Here is a 17,298-nt window from a genome sequence, read left to right as displayed (position 1 = left end):
CTGGCAAATCTGGTGCAGTCCATGAGGAGATGCACTGCAGTACTTAATGCAGCTGGTGGCCACACTAGATACTGACTGTTACTTTTGATCTAAGTTTGCTGAAATTAAACACAGTTGACAGTGAGAGGGCATTTATTTTTTTGCTGAATTTACATGCGTAGAAGCTTCCAGGTTTTTTCAAGGGTACAGAGTTTGTAAGTTGCATTTTATCCCTAATTTGAAACATTTGTTTCTCCATTGAATAATGTATTTTAGCCTACCTTAGTTAGCCATATGAAAATAATGCATTTAAAAAATGCATCAGTTTTTTCATATTTTCTGTTCTAAATGTCTGCTAGTCGGGAATATGACTTTGTACACTCCTCTGCCAGTCCCCGGGCTAGTCTTTGTGACGAAGAGATGCAATTAACTCTCATAGAATATATTGTCTGCCAGCTCCGTCAAACTCTCATGCAAGGAATATGCCTCAAGACAAAATCAAATACCTTAAGAATAACATTTTCCATTGTACTATTTAATTTCAGGTATATTTTGCTTTTAATTGGAATAAATAAACATCACATAATCATTGACAAACTATACTCTGTCCACAAATACATGGGCATAGCATTATTATGCTGGTACAGTAGTGCTACATTTGATGAATGTACTCTCGCGTTGACTCTCCTAGATCCTTACAGTAACAACATGATAGACCTAAATCAATAAAAATTGTCATTACTGGCCCAACATTAATTGTCTATACTCTGCAGATTACAGTACCTACTTGAAGTATGGAGTGGAGGTAAAGACAGTCAGTGTGAGGCCAGGGAGGAGATTTCAGACTGAACTTTCGAGATAGGAGTGAGAGACAGGCCCTGCCATGCCCAGTTGAGACAGACAGCTAGTGTAAGGTTATCCTTTATCTGTTACTTTGTATTCAGGTGAGGTTGTAGAAGGCAGCAAACCTTATCAAACAGTCACTCCTAGACCCGCTGCTTGTGTCTCTGTTAGTCTCTCTGTCTCTAGTCTACACACACGCAGACACTCACATTGGCTGCTCCACTTCAACTCACAGCTTGGTGTCCGGAAACTTGAACGCTGGAGTGAGCTACACAAGGAAAACACTGGTGTTAAAAAAGACAGAAACATGCACAGCCAAATCATGCCACCACATTGTGTCTGCTTAAAATAGCTTCTGCTCTCTAAAATGTAAGGCATTTATATGCACCCAAACCAGAGCAGGTTGAATGTGTCTTCATGATTTCAACACATAACAGGGAGGAACATACTTAGTGCACGAGAAATGACAATGCTGGAGAATGTAAATGAGATGAGGTGCTGTATTTGTGTTATAATAATGGATAAAGTAAAACAAAAGGCAAATGATATGAAAAAACTAAACAGACACTGCTACATATGTACACCTCAATGGGCCAAGTGCATCAGAGGACGAAACACAAATACTGCCACATGCATCAGTGGTAGCTACAGTATCAGTCAGAACAGAACAACGATGAGACACAGCTACAGTACCACACAGAGACTGTCAAGTCTTAACACTCATTCTCCAGTCAGCCATCCTGTGCCATTTGGAGAGAGGCTAAGCCTAACATATCCTGCAGCAGGGGACACAGAATGAGGACAGCGGACAGAGACAGAACAGGCCATCCTCACAGGAGGACACAACACAAGGCAACACAGCACACAAAATAGGTTGAGCAAAACACAAGTAGATAATACCAACAGATAGCTCCTGTAGACCTGCAGTATTAGACACAGTGAAAGGAAAAACAAGAATGCAGTTTCAAATATATTTTCAACCCAAAGTAAATTTGCATAATAAAACCATATCTAATTACATTTAGATCCCTCAAATTTAAAGTTCAAACTATGAGTAAGCCTGAATCCTTGGCACTGTTGTTCATTTTCTAGTGACACATTTTACCTCATGCTGAATCAGTGGCATCAGGAGTCCGGGAACACAACCTGCCTTGCCTCATATAAAAAGATTTAAGCAATGTTATTGGGAATATCTTATACCTTTCACAATGAATTGGCAAATTAAATTATTGCCATCAAATGTACCGTCATGAGGTGTCATGAATTTGTATTTGCATTATTTTACTATGGCAATACATTGTGGTGTTGCTACGATTTCCCTTGGTTTCTCTCAGTAAATACATTTCAGGAATCCCAGTTATTTTTAAAAGCATTCCTTATTAATAATTGTTAAACAAAATACATACCGTATAATTTTTGAAACAAACAAAAAGGTTTTAAAGGGGATAGTGCCATGTTTTAACACAGTGTCCTCTGATGAGCCGAACAGTCTCTCTTGGTAATAAAATGACTGGTGAGGCACCATGCACACTGTGGAGCTACAGAGCATCATGTACATTATTATCTAGACAAACCTGTACCATTACAACACCTTCACTGCAGCTCAGCCAAAGTGTTCATGTGTTGTCAACTCAAAAGTGTTGTAAGTATTTTAAACCACGAAAGATGCGTGCAGCAGTCAGCAAGTGTGGAGAATGTGTGATGGTGGCAAGGATGCTCAATTGATTACGTTTAGATTTAAACTGATAGATTGCCAGATTGAAGTAAGGCTACTACTGTTCTTGGCAGAGTGATGGAAGAGTTGTCCTGTCCATTTGTGTACAGAATCACACAGGAAATTGAGGTTCAGTTTTTGATCCATTATACATGGAAAGGGAAGATTCCTTGACGATCCATCATTGTACGATTAAAAATGCATAGAAAAAAGTTTGTTGATTGTTTTTTGTCTTATAGATTTCTGTCCTTCATGCGTCCCAGGCTAGATATGTCTCCTCACAGTGCCTCACAGTGGTAGATGCCTGGTAAGACAGGACAAGCTACAGATAGGGAAAGAAAAATATTAAACTTGAGTGGGAAAAAGTGAAATACAAAAATAAACACATTAAAAAGATGAGAAAAATTGTTAATCCCTTTGGGAAGGGGATAAAATATTGTTTATGACTGAGGAGGTTGTTTGGGAAGGATAGGCTGAGTTTGGGACATGATCATGTTCTTTATTCCACTCTGCATGGGACCAAAACTCTGTGGATAATAGCCCAAGAGCAGTACTCCTTTGGTATTAGATAAAGAGGAACTTATGAAGGTTTGTAATTTTCTTGATCACATTGGCAGTACAGCCAATGCAAATCATGTTACCGTCAGGTAAAAATGCAACAGGTAGCTCAACAGAAAAAAAAGTCAGGATTGTTTCGACTGAAGGGAGTCACTTGGAAAAAGAATAGCATGACAGGAAGAGGACAAAAAAGCCACAATCTCTTCAATGATGATAAACGTAATAGGGGTGGATGCAGATGAGTAGTTGGGGGGAGGAGGAGGAGGCAATTTGGTTGAGAGAACAGGGCCATTGTAGGTTCACACCAGGTCCATCCACAAGTCAAGGGGCCCCATCAGCGGCTGCAGCAGTATCAGGAGGAGTAGGGTAACGGGCTGCCTAGGGGTGAGAACAGGACAGGAGAGAGGGCTGCAGGGATGTGTGATGTCAGAGCAGTGCAAGGTTTGTGTAGGTCAGAGCAGGGCAGAGGAGAAGGGGCAGCCCAGAGGGATGCTACCATCACAGTGAGAAGGCACAGGGCTCATGAGACAGAGAGAGAGGGCGGTGGAGGTCAGGGGGCAAACTGGGTGCTAGGATAGGGTGAGGTCGGTGCAGGGGATCCAGCCTCAGAATATGGTGGTCTCGTACTTGGTGCTGACAGGGCGCTTGTTGGAGTCTCTCTGGTTGAAGAGCCAGGTGGCGCTGCCCAGGGATTGCATGTCTGCGTCCATCTCCAGAGGGTCAATCTGCCGGGGGGAGGGGGGACGAGAGACGGGCGTAAGACTGCAGGAGTGGTGGAGGCCATTGCACACTCAAGTCCTCAGCCCACGTGCAAGTGGATTAAAGGCACAGTCCAGTGATATTAGAATCACAGACACCAGGGCTCAATCCACAACATAGAGATGTCTGATAGCAAAACAGGCTGCTGGAGACCTAACAGACCACACACAGTCCCATCTGTCTCTTAATCTAGGTTTTAAATGAAGTGAAAACGTGAAAACACCATAAGGATCCAAACATGCGCTCATAACATGCTCTCACCCAAACAAAAGTCTATGTTAACACATGAGCAGCCATTCACACGTTATAGCTGTTCCATGTGAATACATTAATTTCAATTAGTAGTCCTGTATATCTAATTACATGAAACACCACTGATACACCCCAAATTAAGAACATTGTGGCAATGAAAGACTCGGGTGTACAAGGCCATCATTCAATTATAGCTGTCCAATATAAGACTCATCAGAATGCAAAAGCTTAGTGATATAGGAGGATTAACACTCAATAGGCCACCTAAAGCATGTTGCTATTTATACTGATCACACAGCTATGCAATTAAAGCACTAGATCATTAGCAGCAGAACTGCAAAGCCATGAATCTTCCATAGATGGTTAAGTCTAAGCTAAGGTATAGCCTACTTATCCTCAGGCAAGAATAATGAGAAAGAGCTTCTTATCAGCTCAAATGGAATGACTATGAGAATATGGCAGAAATTCAGTGTAGGCTATGCCATATCAAAAGGGCAAATATTGTGTGGCTAGATGAAGTGCCTGGAAGCAAACCAAAAAGTGGACATGGAATGATGAGAGAGTTAGAGGCACGTCAGGTAGGTTAGCAGATGGATGATGAAGGATAGCGGAAAGGAGGAGAGAGCAGGACCTGGACTCCAGGGCTAACAGAGTGCAACGGGAGGAAGGAGGGGCGGTGGGTAGTACACGTGTGACAGTAACAGCAGCGGCATTCTAGCAGAGGGGCACCCTGGGAAACAGGAGGACCAAGAAGACAAGAACAAAGAAATGTTAAACAGGGAAATAGAAAGACAGAGCATGTATAGTGGCACTGAAATGACCATAGTGGTGAAAGATATAAAATCTAGGTAATTTATCACAACCTATTAGGTGTAGACAAATAATATTATTAAGATTTATCACAGAAAAAAATGTATACTTGACAGCAGCTGGCATAGCAGGGCTTTATCACATCTGTCAACTAGACTGGACTGTACTAGCAAGGCTCCTCCCATATCTAGACACAGCCAGTACAGCACAGTACAAAGTGATCAACTGCACAGTGATTTATGGCTTCTTTAGACTAGTTCAGAATCTGGATCATCAGCATTTGTGGGTTCATTTACAGGCTCAAAATGGCCAGAAACAAATAACTTTCTTCTCAAACTCGTCAGTCTATTCTTGTTTTGAGAATTGAAGGCTATTCCATGCGGGAAATTGCCAAGAAATTGAAGATCTCGTACAACGCTGTGTACTACTCCCTTCACAGAACAGAGCAAATGGTCTCTAACCAGAATAGAGAGAGTGGGAGGCCCCAGTGCACAACTGAGCAAGAGGACAAGTACATTAGGATGTCTAGTTTGAGAAACAGACGCCTCACAAGTCCTCAACTGGCAGCTTCATTAAATAGTACCCGCAAAACACCAGTCTCAACTTTATAAGAATTTTTTGAAGATAAATACACAATGCAGAGGACGAGAGGACTAAAAACTAGAGTATTAATGCTCAATAGAGAATTGTAAGTACGAGTTGGGTTTCAGTTCAACAGCTGTTTAGAATCTGTGGAATGTCACTCCTGAACTCAGAGCTATGTGTGCTACGTTCTGTACATTGAGTCTGGAGCAGGATACTGGTTATTTGGCCATTGGCCCAGTTGTACTGCAAGGACTTCTAATTGGTCAACCCCAGGCTAGGTGGGGGGTTGTAAATGGCATCCTGTTCCTTTGTTATGTGGAGAAAAGCTGAGGACAGGGGAGACTGAACATCTACCTCCCAGCATAACATCTATGATTTGTCCTTATCAAATAAACATGTTTTTCTCCCCTTGATTTGCTTTGTAGTTTGTGTTATTGAAGAATAACATCAACTGCTAACAACATCAAGGCAGAGTTCCTCTGTCCAGTGTGTGTGTTATTTTTTCCATCTTATTTTTTTCTTTTGATTGGCCAGTCTGAGATATGTCTGTTTCTTAAACTAGACACTAATGTACATGTCCTCTTGCTCATTTGTGCACCTGGGCCTCCCACTCCTCTTTTTATTCTGGTTAGAGCCAGTTTGCGCTGTTCTGTGAAGGGAGTAGTACACAGCGTTTTGCGAGATCTTTAGTTTATTGGCAATTTCTCGCATGGGATAGCCTTCATTTCTCAGAACAATAATAGACTGGCGGGTTTCAGAAGAAAGTTCTTTGTTTCTGGCCATTTTGAGCCTGTAATCGAACCCACAAATGCTGATGATCCAGATACTCAACTAGTCTAAAGACGGCCAGTTTTATTGCTTCTTTAATCAGCACAACAGTTTTCAGCTGTGCTAACATAATTGCAAAAGCGTTTTATAATGATCAATTAGCCTTTTAAAATGATAAACTTGGATTAGCTAACACAACATGCCATCGGAACACAGGCGTGATGGTTGCTGATAATGGGCCTCTGTACGCCTATGTAGATATTCCATAAAAAATCTGCAGTTTCCAGCTACAATAGTCATTTACAACATTAACGATGTCTACACTGTATTTCTGATCAATTTGATGTTAATTTAATGTACAAAAAAATGCTTTTCTTTCACAAACAAGGACATTTCTAAGTTACCCCAAACTTTTGAACGGTAGTGTACATCGGACCAAAATAGTGCATAACTGGCAAAAATGAAAGGACATCGAAAAAAATGACAGGTCATCTCACTATTGTGAAATGAATCTACATTAAAAGCTTCAAATGGAGTTGTCTTGTTCTAGATGTTCCTAGAATTCCACTGCCTAAAAGTAGATAATAAATACTGGCAACCCTGTACATTATGCAGCGAACTGATTACCTCATAATATATTATGTTTATAGCAGATAATAAAGCATAGTGATTTGCGTGGACGCATAAACATGTTGAGCAGTGTGCATGCACGGTCCAGACGGTCCAGCTTTCTCAGGTGACTGTGATCACTGAGTGTTCATTATCCAGGGTCCTGAAAGGCCAATACATCCATAAATGGCCCAGGACATACGTAAACATTTATGTAACATTCTCAATCAATATCCTGGGAATCAGTGGAGGGGCCGGGTGACCAGCAGAGAGACGCATAGTTCCCCCCTCTCTCTCTATTTACAGATTATATTATATCCTGCCTGTTAGCAAAAAATAAGACTATTCACTCATCAAGTTTCGCATACTGTATTGCTGCAGGAAAATCTGCTCCGATCTGAGTGACTCAGAGTTGGGGAGGTGAGATTGGTAGCAAAGTAATGAGTCATCATTTTCATCGCACTATAAATCTTCCTTTTTTTATAGTGTGATCAGTGGTTTAAAATCCGGAGGAACATTTGTTCACGAGGACTGTGTGTTATCTGATTGTGCATATTTATGCATACATGCCTACGCATGTACACATACATACGTAACTGAAAAAAATAAAGAAAACACTTGAGTAAATGAGGGATACAAAGTATATTGAAAGCAGATGCTTCCACACAGGTGTGGTTCCTGAGATATTTAGGCAATTAACATCCCATCATGCTTAGTGTCATGTATAAAAACGCCCAGTTGCCCATTATTTTGGCTACCATGGCTGGAAGAAGAGATCACAGTGACTTTGAAAGAGGTCTTAAAAGAGCATAAGGGGTTTAAAGTGTGTGTGTGTGTGTGTGTGTGTGTGTGTGTGTGTGTGTGTGTGTGTGTGTGTGTGTGTGTGTGTGTGTGTGTGTGTGTGTGTGTGTGTGTGTGTGTGTGTGTGTGTGTGTGTGTGTGTGTGTGTGTGTGCGTATCTCAGTTACCAGATCTCAATCCAATTGAACACTTATGGGAGATTCTGGAGCGGTGCCTGAGACAGCGTTTTCCACCACCATCAACAAAACACCAAATTATGGAATTTCTTGTGGAAGAATGGTGTCGTATCCCTCCAATACAGTTCCAGACACTTGTAGAATCTTTGCCAAGGAGCATTAAAGCAGTTCTGCTGGATTGTGGTGGCCCAACACCCTATTAAGACATTTTATGTTGGTGTTTCCTTTATTTTGACAGTTACCTGTACATACTGTATACCCAAACACAGTATGCATATCATTTAGAAACACACACACAGCTACATGTCAATTTTTTGTTTATGCTCAGTGTCTGGTACTCACTGTTGATCTCCTCATGCTGCTCCATTGTTGTGACGTGGGCCGGCTGGATTTGGTCTCAATGACCTCTGACCCCAGAGACAGTGGGGGGACTGGGACATACTGCCTGGCCTTGGTCTGGAGAGCCAGTTGATAGGCCACCTCAAATGCCTGTCCCAGTGTCAGGATGATCTCATAAGTCTGAGTCTATACCGAGGGAGAGAGTAAAGAATGAAGAGACAGTTGCAGTAGTGACTGACAGCTACTTTGAATGAGGCACAATCTGCATTTTTATCATTGCGTTGTCAATCATAGCAGTGGAACTAAGTTAATCAAGTATTTAATTATATAATCAATATGTAGGAATGTTTGGCACATGGCTTATAAAAGAGACTAATCAAGATATTATGTTACTTCCATGACAGCAGGTTCATTACCTTAATCAAGACATTAAGGCAATTTAATTCATCAAGAAGCTGCATGCAGTTTTGTCAATCAAGTTTTTCCTTTCAAGATTTTTTTATGATATGATATGGCATTTAGAAACAAATGAATACAAATCAGAGTACTTTAGAAGGTGGGAAATGGGTGATTGTATTTTGGCATAGCCTTATGGAATGATTGATTGAGGGATTTGGGCTGGTGTCATCATTGTGTTCCTCACCACTTCCACAGTGCTGAAGACATGGCAGAAGTGGTGGCCACTCTTACTGTCCTTGGTGATGTAGGCGAAGGTGCAGAGGTCATCGGGGTCCTGGGCCGCACAGGAGATGTTCCTGATCTCATGCTCGGCTACTATTGTCTGGTGAGAGGACAAAAGAACAGAGGAGCAACAGGAACAAAACCATCGACCAGTAACAACCACTGACTTCATCCGAACCAACAGTGCTATCTTTATTGTAGGGGAAATAATATGAGAACGCGAGAGAGAAAAATAATGCAGTTGAGCTCATCATGCATTTCTCATTGCCAACAGGCTCCCATTACCTTAGTGGCGGCATCAATGAACTTGACCCCTTTATAAGTGATGGAGAGGATGACAACAGGACCCTTTTTTGAATGGTCCTTTGACTTCTACAAGTAGAAAGAAAATGGTGAGGGGATCCATATTGATACGGAGTGCTAGAATAGAGTGATTGAGTTGTATGACAGTCAGACTTACCCTAATTTTAGCACAGGCTTCTTGAGTGGACTCAATCCCCCTTAGATCCCTGATAATCATTGATCCCATATACTGGAAAATAAGCAAAAAACAGGCTATTATCTCTGAACTCAGTGGGTACAGATGTCAATTCAATGTATATTCCAAGTTGGTTCAAAGAAATGACGTGGAAACAACGTTGATTCAACCAGTTTGTGCCCAGTGGGAACGATCAATTCTTGAATCATCAAGCTATTATCAAACACGGATTGAGGACTTTTCTAGTGGCCGAGATTCAAGGGGACTTCCATTGACACAACACGACAGGAGATTGACCATTGACATGACTTACACTGGCCTCATACCCGCAAGACTCTAAGATAAGTTTCTCAGGCTGGTGATGCCAAGCAGAGACCGTGGTGTACGTGGCAGACTGGCTCGGCGGCCGGAGGGTCAAACGGGGTTCCCTTTGTCGGTCGCTCTGCCTGTCCTAGAAAGACAGATAGACATGGATTGATGCTGTACTGTACAAAGATTTTATGGCAGAACATTTAGTCACAAAATATTACAGGATTCTAAAACTAAAAACTTTGACTGATCAAAAGTTGTCTGGGTGTCCTTTGGATGGTGGACCATTCTTGATACACAAAGGAAACTGTTGAGTGTGAAAAACCCAGCAGCTTTGCAGCTCACATGTTTTGTCTTGTCCATTCACCCTCTGAATGGCACACATGCACTATCCATGTCTCAAATGTCTCAAGGCTTAAAAATCCTTCTTTAACCCGTCTCCTCCCCTTCATCTACACTGGGATCATAGCTTTCACCTGGATTCACCTGGTCAGTGTATGTCATGGAAAGAGCAGGTGTTCTTAATGTGTTATATACTCAGTGCATATTTAATACAAGCATGGAATGACTTCAATAATCTTAAGCACATAACAACTTCTGTTTCAGATCACCCCAGCAGCAGATAGCTCTCTTTATAACATGATTATCCCAAGCACACCACAGAGACACATACTGTATTTCTGTTACTTCATGAGGTACAGGTAAAGACAGCGTTTTGGCAGGAGGACTAACGTGGGAGCGGGGTCTCTCGCTGTAGGAGCGCAGGGACACGCTACAATCCTGGTCCATGGCTCTCCTCCTCCTGCCTCCCTCTCCCAAGGGCAGGAGCATGTCCATGGAGCGACTGGTGGAAGGGTCCATCTGACTCAGAGGAGAGGTCCCTGTCTGGGACAACAGGTCCTGAAACTGCCACGTACAGATTGATTGATCATATTGATGACTGATTGGATGTGAAAGATAAGAAAACATAGTGACACAATACAGATTTCAATAAGATATTAGAGCATTATGTAATGGCATACAGTACAAATGAGATCCCAGCTAGCACATAATGTTCCGAGAACCATATGTTTCTTAGAGCTTGATTGTTCTATGGTTATTTTGCATACTACCTTCCCACAACTTTCTGAGAATGGTGCAGGATAGTTGCTTGGCTTTAAAACATTCTTAGCACATTTAAGGAACTTGACAAAAAATATATATTTTCTTGTTAACTGTGTTCAGGTGTACGGCCTCGACAACTAATTGATCACACCTCATCTTAATGAGTGCTTGTTTCCTTTGAAAAAGGATCTGTTTTAATATACTAAAAGGAGCAGATTTGTATGTGTAATAAAACATGGCATGCTAGCTCCATCCTGGTGGTGCAGTGGACTAATTCCATTCATAGAGAGCAGAAGATTATAGGTTTGAAGCTCACTGACGCTGTGTCTCAATTCAAAATAAATATGTTTACATGATTAATGCCTAAGGAAATTAATTTCTATCTGTAGTTGGATTTTAAAAAAAAGTTAATACAAAATAAGCTAGCAGTGTTATTAAAAGTCTTATTGAAACATTCAGTAGTAGTTTTAAGGAAGTTATTTAAAAAACTAAAAATAATAATTTTAGTTCTCAGAGATTTAATAAAACTTCCCAGAAAAACTTTCAATGAACCAGGTTAAAACGTTCTCTGAACCTCCCTGCAACCTAAAAATAAATGTTCCCTTCCGTTTTACCGGTCAGGAAACTTATGGCTTCGTTTCCAGATCCAGTGGGAAACCAAAAACGTATGTTCCCACAACTTCCAAGGAACCAAATGTGCTAGCTGGGATTATTGTTCAAATGTAAGACACTGATTACTCTTACTAACCCTGATCTGTGAGAGACGGTGAGAGATCTGTGATTTGGTCGGGGCCTCCTCATAGGGCCGCTCTGCCAGAGACGCTATGATTCTCTTCCTGTGGCCCAGGGGGCTGATTTTCAACACCTGCAGAGACGTGCACAGATAAGACACAATGGTAACTACTAGACCGTACATAGGACTACGTTCATATGAACAACACGGACACTAATATTGACAAACATGTACAAACCAACAAATATGAATGGAAATACACATTATACACTCACACTGACTGTATATAGTGAGTCTGACACCTATGCTGGCACACGACAAGCAAACAGAATGGACTCTCCTCAATTATTCAGCTCAAATCTGTTTTGCCTTAAGCTCAGCACAGTGCTGTCTCTTCCCTGAGGCACTACATAATTCACTAACAAAACATTGGCCTCACATTGACAATCTCCAGCTCCCATAGATTCTTCACACAGTCCAAGGTACGGTAGCCACTGGACAGGAAGTTAGGCAGGTACTCCTGGAGGCCTAGCACATCCAACCAGGTGGACAGAGAGGTGCTGCCATCACAGCCCAGGGCTTTCACCTACAAAGAGGGACAGAAAGGAGATCAAATTACATTCAAATAAAATCAGGATTTCACAAATTCTTTCAAGATTTTAAAACCGTACACAATGTCAAAAGGCTTGTTCACATGATTGCTATTGCCAAACATAGCTGCAGACTAGATCAAAGCTACTTTACAATACATTATCATGATTGAAAATACTGTGCACAAACATAGATAATGCACACTCCTTGACACCTTGATGGACGGTGGCTTCTTAGACAGGGATGAATGGTCAACCCGGCACAAGGTTGCAGGCAGTGCCCTGGACTGATGATAACTACTGTACCTTGGGCAAGCTGCGTGCTGCACGGATGATCTTCTTTCTGTGGCCAGGGTCAGTGATTCCCATATCTCTAAGATCCGTGTCCTCCATCACGTTACTGCCCTACAAAAGCATCAACGCACGCATGCACAAGTTAATTACACAAGTACCACAAACTGCAGACACTTCCCAAAGTCCACAGTATACTGAAACACGTATAAATCCCTTAAGATAACTATTAACATAGACATTACAACATCTCCTACACTCTATAGGTCCCTATATGCAATCAATAATACACACACACACAGACACACACACACACACACACACAAACACAAATGAACACACAAGTAAAAGCACACACACACACACTTATTTATGTCCTCAGACAAACAAGAATTGGAGGACATTGGAGTCAAATAAATTGTGCATGCCAAAGGTAATCAATCTATTTTAATGAAAAACCACCAAGGGAAAAGCAATCAAAACTGCAGCAGCTTTTACATCTGAGCTGCAATGTTGCATTACATTTGCTATGAGGGAAATGTTTAGGACTACGCACCTGTGTGTGTGTGTGTGTGTGTGTGTGTGTGTGTGTGTGTGTGTGTGTGTGTGTGTGTGTGTGTGTGTGTGTGTGTGTGTGTGTGTGTGTGTGTGTGTGTGTGTGTGTGTGTGTGTGTGTGTGTGTGTGTGTAAACAGCTGTGGTGTTGGAGACAAGGAATGAGGATTTCACTGCATATAATTGTGAATACAATAAAGTCAACTTAACATTTCCCATTTTCCTTAATGATTGACAACAATAAATGTGCACCATTTGTTTTACGTAGTTCTCCATAAGAGGCACAAGCTTCGTCATCTAATTTAGGTTTATAGGGGGGAATAAAGATACAAGGAGACCCTTAAAAATGTGTAGCTCAGCATTTTCCCAGTGGACTGCCGCAGATTGATTCTTCCTGGCCAAGAATGTTAAAATGGAGCTAGTCTTTTCTAAATATGGCATCACTGCTTGTTTCTGGAGCACAATGCAGCAGTTACAGTCACAAGGTATGACAGTAGGAAATTACACACTGATTATCACTAGAACAAGGATCAAACTAATGCAGTGACTGACTTCAGGAATAGCCTGAAATAGATATTTCAACTAAAGTGATTGTTGGATGTTCCAGGAGGTCCCATGGGAGCTTGTCATTTATACTTCATCAGGAAAATATGATTAAGTAATGAATATCTATTTTTATCCATATCTATAACTTCTTATTACATAACTGCGATACATACAGTCTACAGTCTACTTCATCACAAAGGAGGAAGGTGTCATGAAATGAGGAGGCTCTAAAAATATATGTATTTTATGATTTGCGATGTAAAAAGCACCAAAAGCCCCATAAGGGAAAAACGATAGGCCATACGAGAGACACGAGAGACCCATTTATGGTTGATGGAAGCAACAAAAACTTATTATCAACTTGTAAAAATTAGGAAAATGGGGACACAGCGGTTTATTATTTATGATCCCTCAAAAGCTGAACTTGGAGCAATCATCCCATGCTGAGACAAATCCCTACAGAGTGTATGTGAGCCTGTGTTCTCTGATGGTAGTCATACTGTATCTACATTGATAGGTCTGAAGGGTAGTCTAACTCTGATTTCTCAGTAATTAAGAATTTGTTCTAAGACACCCTTGCCTTTGGGGTCAGCAGGAAAATGGGGCATTCAGATTTTCCCCACTGAGCTTTAGTATAAAAGAGAGAGAAGATTTGATTTCTCTCCTATTGTCATATATATGTGTATAGGTGGCAGGGAAGTCAGGCGCAGGAGAGTCAAATGGAGTGTAAAATGGAGTCTTTTAATAAATGTCCAAGTAACATGCTCCATAACACTAAATATGGGTACGAAGACCCGTCGCGCACCTAAACAAAAAACACTACACTGACAATAAACAATCTCTGACAAAGACATGAGGGGAAACAGAGGGTTAAATACACAACAGGTAATGAATGGGATTGAAAACAGGTGTGTGGGAAGACAAGACAAAACCAATGGAAAATGAAAAATGGATCAATGATGGCTAGAAGACCGGTGACGTCGAACGCCGAGCACCGCCCGAACAAGGAGAGGCAACGACTTCGGTAGAAGTCGTGACACCTATTTTATTAATGAAGATGACATCTTTATATTTGCATCTTTCTGGTCAGTTGTTCACCAACTAATGTGCATCTCTGGCACAGTCACCATTACATTTGCTCCTCATGGCTTCATGATATTGTATTTCTATGTGATTCATAAATTCATTTAATGATAGGGTTGAACAATATCTCACAGAGTATGTCAACTATTCTCAAAAACGATTCAGGGCAAAACCCAGCACAACACCTCTCCTGATCCAGAATTAGCCCACCAAGTAAATAAAATAATTAACACATCAGCTCTGCAGTGATACAAAGAATTTGGCAGACAGACAGTTCAATAGGACACCATTGAACCTTTACAACATCTCTCTGACTGCTCTGACCTTTTCAGACACAACCTACAAGTCCTTGTAAGTATCTGAGGGTAATATGTCCTGCAGGGAGCTCATCAATTATCTGCTTGGTGCTTCTACATCTCAGACAAATTAGTCAAGAGATTAACATTAACATCACAATGCTAATGACCCATTATCCTCATCCTATTATTACCTTATTAAAGAGATTCTCCGGTTCTTTTGTATGGTTTTTAGCCAGTAGTTCTTAGAGTAGGCCTTACGGTCCCCGAAAATTTGACTCTCTTTTACTCTCTGTTCCGAACGTACTAGACGACCAGTTCTTATAGCCGTTAGCCGTACACTTATCCTACTCCTCCTCTGTTCCTCTGGTGATGTAGAGGTTAATCCAGACCTTGCAGTGCCTAGCTCAACTCCCATTCCCCAGGTGCTCTCATTTGATGACTTCTGTAACCGTAAAAGCCTTGGTTTCATGCATGTTAACATTAGAAGCTTCCTCCCTAAATTAGTTTTATTCACTGCTATAGTACACTCTGCGAACCTGGATGTCCTAGCCGTGTTTGAATCCTGGCTTAGGAAGGCCGCCAAAATCCCAGAAATGTCCATCCCTTACTATAACATTTTCAGAAAAGATAGAACTGCCAAAGGGGGCAGAGTTGCAATCTACTGCATAGATAGCCTGCAAAGTTCTGTCATACTATCCAGGTCTGTTCCCAAACAATTTGAGCTTCTACTTTTAAAAATCCAGCTTTCCAGAAACAAGTCTCTCACCGTTGCCGCTTGCTATAGACCACCTTCTGCCCCCAACTGTGCCCTGGACACCATATGTGAATTGATTTCCCCCCATCTATCTTCAGAGCTCGTGCTGTTAGGTGACCTAAACTGGGACATGCTTAACACCCCTGTCATCCTACAATCTAAGCTTGATTCCCTCAATCTCACACAAATTATCAAGGAACCTACCAGGTACAACCCCAAATCCGTAAACACGGGCACCCTCATAGATATCATCCTAACCAACCTGCCCTCCAAATTCACCTCTGCTGCCTTCAACTTGGTTCTCAGCGATCACTGCCTCATTGCCTGTGTCCGTAATGGGTCTGCGGTCAAACGACCACCCCTCATCACTGTCAAACGCTCCCTAGAACACTTCAGCGAGCAGGCCTTTCTAATCGACCTGGCCCGGATATCCTGGAAGGATATTGACCTCTTTTCATCAGTAAAGGATGCCTGGTTGTTCTTTAAAAGTAATTTCCTCACCATCTTAAATAAGCATGCCCCAATCAAAAAACGTAGAACCAGGAACAGATATAACCCTTGGTTCACCCCAGACAAAAACACCCTGTGTCATACTGCATTAGCATCGAATAGCCCCTGCGATATGCAACTCTTCAGGGAAGTTAGGAACCAATATACACAGGCAGTAACGAAAGCAAATGCTAGCTTTTTCAAACAGAAATGTGCATCCTGTAGCACAAACTCAAAAAAATCTGGGACAATGTAAAGTCCATGGAGAATAAGAGCACCTCATCCCAGCTGCCCACTGAACTGAGGCTAGGAAACACTGTCACCACCGATAAATCCACGATAATTGAGAATTTCAATAAGCATTTTTCTATAGCTGGCCATGCTTTCCACCTGGCTACCCCTACCCCGGTCAACAGCCCTACACCCCCCACAGCAACTTGCCCAAGTCTCCCCATTTCTCCTTCACCCAAATCCAGATAGCTGATGTTCTGAAAGAGTTGCAAAATCTGGACCCCTATAAATCAGCCGGGCTAGACAATCTGGACCCTTTCTTTCTAAAAAAGTATCTGCCGAAATTGTTGCAACCCCTATTACTAGCCTGTTCAACCTCTCTTTCGTATCGTCTGACATCCCCAAAGATTGGAAAGCTGCCGCGGTCATCCCCCTCTTCAAAGGGGGGGGACACTCTAGACCCAAACTGCTACAGACCTATATCTATCCTACCATGCCTTTCTAAGGTCTTCAAATGCCAAGTTAACAAACAGATCACCGACCATTTCGAATCCCACCGTACCTTCTCCTCTATGCAATCTGTTTTCCGAGCTAGTCATGGGTGCACCTCAGCCACGCTCAAGGTCCTAAATGATATCATAACTGCCATCAATGAGAGACAATACGGTGCAGCTGTATTCATCGACCTGGGCATTGACCTGGCCAAGGCTTTCGACTCTGTCAATCACCATATTTCTTATTGGTAGACTCAACAGCCTTGGTTTCTCAAATGACTACCTTGCCTGATTCATCAACTACTTCTCAGAAAGAGTTCAGTGTGTGAAATCGGAGGGCCTGTTGTCCGAACCTCTGGTCGTCTCTATGGTGGTGCCACAGGGTTCAATTCTCAGGCCAACTCTTTTCTCTGTATACATCAATGCTGTCGCTCTTGCTGCTGGTGATTCTCTGATCCACCTCTACGCA

At 41.9% G+C, this 17,298-nt stretch overlaps 1 protein-coding gene across 4 annotated transcripts in view; it reads right to left on the bottom strand.

Annotated features, from left to right (window-relative positions):
- Positions 1 to 518: 518 nt before the first annotated feature.
- LOC139413428 (ankyrin repeat and SAM domain-containing protein 1A-like) overlaps positions 519 to 17,298 on the bottom strand; it is a 42,731-nt gene continuing 25,951 nt past the window's right edge. The window contains exons 4-14 of one of the 4 annotated variants that reach the window (XM_071160797.1): positions 12,395 to 12,493; positions 11,938 to 12,084; positions 11,514 to 11,630; positions 10,394 to 10,567; positions 9,666 to 9,803; positions 9,335 to 9,406; positions 9,160 to 9,246; positions 8,837 to 8,974; positions 8,197 to 8,379; positions 3,722 to 3,819; positions 519 to 2,858 (exon numbers count right to left, since the gene is read on the bottom strand). In XM_071160797.1, coding sequence (XP_071016898.1) covers positions 2,825 to 2,858; positions 3,722 to 3,819; positions 8,197 to 8,379; positions 8,837 to 8,974; positions 9,160 to 9,246; positions 9,335 to 9,406; positions 9,666 to 9,803; positions 10,394 to 10,567; positions 11,514 to 11,630; positions 11,938 to 12,084; positions 12,395 to 12,493 — 1,287 coding nt within the window. In that variant the 3' untranslated portion in view covers positions 519 to 2,824. Of the gene's footprint in view, positions 2,859 to 3,721; positions 3,820 to 4,592; positions 4,836 to 8,196; positions 8,380 to 8,836; positions 8,975 to 9,159; positions 9,247 to 9,334; positions 9,407 to 9,665; positions 9,804 to 10,393; positions 10,568 to 11,513; positions 11,631 to 11,937; positions 12,085 to 12,394; positions 12,494 to 17,298 lie in introns of those variants that run through there. The other 3 variants (XM_071160795.1, XM_071160798.1, XM_071160796.1) reach the window with 3 other exon arrangements.

Source organism: Oncorhynchus clarkii, chromosome 7 (assembly GCF_045791955.1).
Source record: "Oncorhynchus clarkii lewisi isolate Uvic-CL-2024 chromosome 7, UVic_Ocla_1.0, whole genome shotgun sequence".
Taxonomy (NCBI): Eukaryota; Metazoa; Chordata; class Actinopteri; order Salmoniformes; family Salmonidae; genus Oncorhynchus; species Oncorhynchus clarkii.
This window is presented reverse-complemented; position numbering and strand designations above follow the sequence as displayed.